Genomic DNA, 6,737 nt, shown 5'->3' with positions numbered 1-6,737 from the left:
TGCCACCTCTTTGCTCAACATGTTCTCCGCGTATCGGCAGGAGTTTTCGAGCCTCTGACGAGGCCCGCTGGCCAGGATTCCGTGCCTCTTTGCTCAGCAGTTTTCCATCTTATCAACAAGCCTCTGTCGATACGCGCGCTGGCTAGGATTCCGTGCCACCTCTTTGCTCAACATGTTCTCCGCGTATCGGCGAGAGTTTTCGAGCCTCTGACAAGGCGCGCTGGCTAGGCACGTGGACGTGGTTCGTATGCTAATCGTGCATTATATATGCCACATTCTTCACCTATAATTTGTAGATGTAGTAGACATGAATTGGAATGTCATTTCATCAGCAACATTGTAAAATAAACGTGATCTATTTATTCACAATTTGTGCACGTAGCACGATTAGCACGAACCACGTCCACGTTCTCGTGCTACGATTTGATCGACAATGTTATAAGATAGACGTGATACGTAATTTCTTTTTTGAAAACGTGGGACGCTGGTACATTATATATTATTATGTTATTATTACTCCTTATCGATCATAATTCATGAATTCTTGCAGTAGACACGCGATTGGTCGGTTACCTTCTAACGCGCTTGTGCAAATCCTTCTGAACATACCTTTACGATCGAGTATGGTTTGTTTATTGTCGCACGCGCCATTTTCACTCGGTTTCAAATTCATGTCAAACTGTGCCAAACGTTTCGCGAGTTCCTCTAAATAGATACTTGTAGCGCGGGCAACGTGGTGTGATCACTCCGGATTCCGCGGATTCGTGAACTCTACGAAAAATTCGTTGTCGTCCCGAGGCAACACCCGCGTTCGCCTGCCGTTACGTGATTCGAGCTTCCCGGTGAGTGTTCCTCGCAAGTACAAATCTGCTTTTCCTTAACTGCGCTTTCCTTATCTCTTATCAAATTTTTTCCTCTTCATCTCTCTTTTGCTTCAGTTATATTTATCTCATATTTAAGAAAGCGTAGTGTGTCATGAGAGGAACATACATGCGCTACCATCAAACATAACCTGTCACGTAACGGAGTTAGCTCTTGCGATGCTCGTTTCGGACAGATTGACAAAGCGTGTCTCATACGAGCCGAAAGTATTAAAAAAAAAAAAAAAAAGTCAGTTTTCGCAGACCGGTCTTGAGATTTTTTTCGGAAGGAGGGATCGTACGTTTTGTAGATTGCAAATAAAACAACAATGTCTCGGGATATATTTAGTATTTATCTTCTTTTCTCTCTCTCTCTCTTAAACTCTCGTAATTATACAACAGTTCAGTTATAACGATCCTGCTAGTGCTGCAAAATTAAATATTTCTGCCTTAATCGAGGAATGTCTCTCGTATCTCAATTAAAGTATATACAACGCGTCGGCTAATCATTAATTAAAAATATGGAAATATTGAAGTTCTGCTAAGGATGCGATATATACATACACGCGCGCACATGTATAACTAAAAAGTCAAATGCCAACGTCGTCTCGTATTTACGTTCGCGACGTCGCTATATATACAGAATGTCCCATCAGAAAACTGAATTATCGAAACGTTTATTTCCTTCGATCGCGATGATTGTGAAAAAGGAAAACATTTCAGATTAATTCGTGAAGGATGGATCTGAAATATTTCTATATGTATTGTCACAATCAAAGGAGATAATTGAGTTTCCCATTTCTGATGGCACACACCAAGTTTCTTCAACAAAAATATCTTTTCTCCGTGGCACATGTAGCACTTGTAGGTTTCTAATCTAATTAAAATATAAAATTGAATCGATCGGAGTTTTATAAATCTTGGAACTCTCGCAAGAATTCTGTAGAGAGGAAAAGTTATTAATAAGTGAATTAAATCGATTGACACATAGGTGAAAATTTAAGAGATAAAAAAAAGTATGGAGTGTTATTCCCTTTCACATTTTGGCATTGCGTTCTAATAATTCTAAGAGTTACATTCCTGTTGAAAGTTAAGCTGAAAGATAGATTCTCTCGAAGCGAACAGGGTGCTTTCGATGAAACGCTCAATATACATGCAAGCGTTACACAATTAAAAGTTTGTAAGCAATACAGGACTTTTTTTTTACATGTAAAGACGATTAGCATAGGCCCTCGTCATAATCGTCCTCTTCCTGCCGCTTTTGCGTCGGTTTCGGCGGTGATGCGACTTCCGGCTTCTTATCCATTGATTGACTAGTTTCACTGGCTTCGTTCTTCGTCTAGAAAAGCAACAAACCACCGTCATTGTATATCTAACGGAATAACTGCGAATAATAATAAAACATAGTAATGAAACTCACGTGGTTGACCTCCGCCTCGACGGTAGTCTGTTCGCCTTTGGATGTATTGGGAGAAACGTAGGATTCTGCGGCGTTGGTTCTTACTCCAGCGGGCGGTATAGCGTATTCCTGTTGCGGCAAGGGCAAGCCTCGCGCTAGCTTGGCGTACTCCACGTCCATGTGCTTGATAAAGGGATTATTAAGAGCCGCCCGAGCCGCATCCGCGTCCTCGTTGTCGTACGCCTGTAGCAGCATCTCCAACGTTTGCACCTGCAAGAATCGAGAAATCGCGTGTCGACGTAATTGACAAATTTGTCCGTCTCTTGGCAGTAATACGGATATCGACAACTTTCCGGTTTGCCAAGACACTTCTCTCACTGAGCAATATTAAGAAAATTTTACACGTAAATTCCCTTCTACTTTGATTATGCCAAGCTAAAGGAAGTTGATTATTTCTCTCACGTACTTCGGGGGCCTCGCAGTAGTTACCCCATTCCTTGAAGGCCTTCTCGGCCGCGACCTGGTCGCCTCGCGCCAATTGCACCAACACCAACGCGACGGTGAGCCTCCCGAGCGACTGCCAAAGCTTGACATCCTGATACATCCCAATCTCGCGACGTATCGCGTCCGCCGCCTCGTCATACATCTGCAGCTTCACCAGCAGTCTCGCGACTTTGCTCATGTACTCCGCTGCGTGTCGCGGATTGTCCTCGCCCTACAGACAACGTCTTCTCTCAGTATTCTTTAACTATAGATTTTTTTATATTGTTTTTAACTTTCTCACACACACAAAATTCTTTAAATCTTTTAAGTTATATGTTTATATAATTAAATCTTATATGTATGATCTATTATATCTATAATGGTCTCGTTTCATATACTTAATCGAATTTTTTAGTTACATTTTCATTGATAAAACGGCAGGACCTACCGTGATTATATCAACCGCGCGTCTAAAGAGATCCAGAGCCTGCTGGGATTGCGTAGCTTCCAGCATCTTGGCTGCCTTGTCGAGAACGGTGACACCTGATTCAGGGGAGCCATGCTGCTGGTAAAGACTGCAGGCACTGTGAGCTAGTTTCGCTATCTCTGACAGATCCCCCATTTCCTTGCAGACGAGCAGAGCCTGCTCGATATTCCTGAAAACGTCGTGTTCTTATAATATCGCCATACATTGCATGACAAGACCTAAATTCTGTATATACGATATACACACCTTGCTGCATGGAACCATCTATCTCGCGATAATTGCAGAATTAAAGAAAATACATGAGGGAATTTTAGATGGAATTTTAGAAACAGAAACTTTAGAAACAATTACAATTAAGTTCAAAATAGCTGATTATTAAAATAATGATAAAACCAAGAATACAATGAACAGATTTGTGGACAGAAAGATATATTTTTGTGCAACACGTAAAACTGAAAATTATTGTTTTCTATTATATCAAAGGATACGCTTTGCTTTGTTTATAACAGTCGGCTGCCTTCACTAAACAATCTTTACACTGCGCATATGACTTGGCTACCCGAAAGCATGTTGCTAAAGTGAAAGAATTAAAAACGTACAGTTAAGTCATCTTTGCAAAAGTATCGATTAATATCTCAATGTCGTAGGATAGTAAAATTTTCAAGCAATCAATCTCCTATTTAATTTTCACATCAAATTGCAAATGAATGCTGTATTTCAATACATTTACAAATCGATTAATCTCTTCGAACCTAACTGATAAAATATTTGACTTTCTATTTATACACTTTGTCCAGATATATTTCACTGTCAGAATCCAACATTTTTTCTTACCTGCATGTGAATACTCGTCAGCCGCTACCTCGTAATCAGGTCGCCACTTCAGGAAAGTAGGTTTCAAGCTGGAAGAGAGACAGAGATTTATTCGACGTAAGAGTCTACAGGCAACGCACAATTTTTGGGGGAAAACTTACAAAACTGTAAAGCTTGGAAAAGAAATTGTTGTGAAATAAGTTTTTTTTTTTTCTCACGAGTTCATCTCGCTTGCAAATTAATGCTAAATTTACACGTACACCATGTAACGACAGTCCGAGATCCAACGAGAGGGGCATTCCGAGTGATCCGATAATGTCTAACAATTAAGTGATCCGTCGAAGGGGCGGTCTCGGGGGGGGGGGGAGGAGGTGAGGGTGCTTACGCTTTCTCAGCCTGGCGTATGTGCTCGTTCGCCTCCTCGATCTTTGACATTTTCCTGCGTATGGTGCCCTCGTCTTTGCCCCGCTCGAGATCGAACGCGACGGCGGAGTCGAAAGTTGCGTCAGTCCGCTGTCCGGAATTGCGCCTGCCAGTCGGCCCCAGGTCAGGCGAAAAAGCGTCCGCTCGCCTCTCGTCAAGGCACCGCGCTCCGCGTATACACACGTCGCTCCGTGAGAGAATCAAGACTGGTGTCCGATGACTCGCGTCTCGCCCATTCGTCAGGATCGACGTTTCGCGAGACTGTCAAAGCGCGACCGAGTCTCGACGATTATCGACGGCGCGCGGCGCGACCTGAGTCTCAAGCCTAACCTAACCTGCGCCCACCCGTCCGGATGCGAGTTTACGCCATCTCCAGTACGCCCGTAGTCCGCGTCTAGCTTCTGTTTAAATTTCGATTTTGAGTTGCATTTCGCGGTTTGTGGAAAATGTAATTGCAATCTTTCCTCGCCGATACACTCGTGAATCTCCCCCGTCTTGGGACTTTTACCTCGAGGTTTCACCGCCTCGTCCTTTCTCATCCGCGTTTAAAAGCGGCGAGTATTGTCTCTGCGGTTGTTATTGTCGCGGACTCCGCTGGCGGGAAACACCTAACCTCAAATCGTCGTGGTAGATAAATTCTAGCACGTTTACGGATCAAGGTAATTGACAATTTCTCTCATTGCTTCTGCTATTTGTTTTTTTTTTATTAACATTTTTTTTACGTTATTTTGTAATCTGATCCTTGTGATTTGCACGCTTCAACAAACTGCTTTCCAAAGATAACCTAAAGAAGATTACAATTTTGTAAAATACAATCATATAATTCGGTAAATATAATTTTAATAAAAATGATCACGAACATCATTTATGAAATATATTTATGTCTTTGTATGTTATAAACGTAACACGTTAATTATATTTTAATAATCTTTGTAATGTGTCTCATGAATGTCGGGAATACTGTAGGATTACGGTATTTCACATTATTCTATTGATAAAAATTGAAAAAAAAAACGTAAACGGTAATTAGATGGCCGAGCGATTAGAGGATCTGAACCTGCCCAACGCAGTTGTGACAAGAATCATCAAGGAGGCATTACCGGAGGGTGTGACAGTCGGAAAGGACGCCAGGACGGCGGTGGCGAAGGCCGCGTCCATCTTCATACTCTATCTCACGTCGTCCGCCAACATAGTTGCCAAGAAGGGCAACCGCAAGACTATCAGCGGAGCGGACGTAATACAGGCGATGGTGGACATCGACTTTGATCAGTTTGTCGATCCACTGCAGGAATCTCTGGAGAACTTCAGGAAGATTCAGAAAGAAAAGAAGGACGCGACGTCGAAGAAGAAGCAACAGAAGAAGGATGACGATGATGTGAATGGTGAAGATGAAGACGCGGCAAAAGAAGTTATAGAAATTTTCTAGCAAGTGAGAGCTTGTCACATACTGTTCTTAAATAAGTATAATAGTTTACCTATGATAAGAATATTTTAAGATATTTATAATAGAAATTAAATGCTCAAATGTGAATGGTAATAAGAACAACTATCATCTATGCACTATGAAGCCAGTTAAATAAAAGATCAATATATTTATTTTAATTACACTTTTATAATAAGAGCAGATAACATGTAGAACATAATTTTTTAATGATGTGCATTTTTAATAATTTTAATAATTTATAAATGATATGTCATGTTTTTTGTGCAAAAAAGAAAAGAATTGAGTTAAAAGTTGGAGATCGCGATTTGCATAAATGAGAACTTTATTATATTATTTTACAGAAGTCTTATACAATCAAATAACGCTAAGATTAAAATGAAAAGGTAACATTCAAGTTGTATTGATTCCCATAGAAACGATTGTTTATCAAAATTTGTAAAAATTATTTTTTATAAAAGCTTGCACTAATTTTTTCGCATTTAACTACCAACAAATTTTATATTTTTCTCTCAGGTGTGAATATGTATATATATGTTCTCATGTATTTTGCAATTTAGCAAGACATATTCGCGATTGATTTAATTACAATAGAATAGTTGTATTTTGTGAAGCTATAAAATATATGTAATGTTTTTCAAGCTTTCTTTGAACATTTCACACCTTTTTAATTTCTCTTTGGTGGTATCTTCAATTAATACTGAAATCTATCTAAATTCAATTGCCTATCATATTTTTTATATATTATGTATATAAGTTTATATATATATATATAAAATTATGTGCGACTAAAATAATTTTAATTTAACTGTAAATTTGTGCTCTTTTTAT

At 39.8% G+C, this 6,737-nt stretch overlaps 3 protein-coding genes across 3 annotated transcripts in view; 2 read left to right on the top strand and 1 right to left on the bottom strand.

Annotated features, from left to right (window-relative positions):
- Positions 1-718: 718 nt before the first annotated feature.
- The window catches only part of LOC105461219 (uncharacterized protein C1orf112-like), a 28,398-nt gene continuing 22,379 nt past the window's right edge, over positions 719-6,737 (top strand). Inside the window, exon 1 of the mRNA XM_011707721.1 lies at positions 719-842. The gene's annotated coding sequence lies outside the window, so the exon portion shown is untranslated. The remainder of the gene's footprint in view (positions 843-6,737) is intronic.
- On the bottom strand, positions 1,193-4,760 carry LOC105461215 (gamma-soluble NSF attachment protein-like). The gene is made up of 8 exons (XM_011707713.1): positions 4,428-4,760; positions 4,064-4,131; positions 3,718-3,802; positions 3,476-3,493; positions 3,191-3,398; positions 2,726-2,974; positions 2,281-2,529; positions 1,193-2,199 (listed from the first exon to the last, which is right to left on the bottom strand). Exons 1-8 carry the CDS (start codon positions 4,475-4,477, stop codon positions 2,080-2,082), a joined length of 1,047 nt encoding a protein of 348 aa, XP_011706015.1. The 5' UTR covers positions 4,478-4,760; the 3' UTR covers positions 1,193-2,079.
- LOC105461216 (DNA polymerase epsilon subunit 3) lies at positions 4,823-6,547 on the top strand. The gene is made up of 2 exons (XM_011707714.1): positions 4,823-5,124; positions 5,496-6,547. Exon 2 carries the CDS (start codon positions 5,496-5,498, stop codon positions 5,889-5,891), a length of 396 nt encoding a protein of 131 aa, XP_011706016.1. The 5' UTR covers positions 4,823-5,124; the 3' UTR covers positions 5,892-6,547.

This window comes from Wasmannia auropunctata, unplaced genomic scaffold (assembly GCF_000956235.1).
Source record: "Wasmannia auropunctata unplaced genomic scaffold, wasmannia.A_1.0 LD307273.1, whole genome shotgun sequence".
NCBI lineage: Eukaryota > Metazoa > Arthropoda > Insecta > Hymenoptera > Formicidae > Wasmannia > Wasmannia auropunctata.
This window is presented reverse-complemented; position numbering and strand designations above follow the sequence as displayed.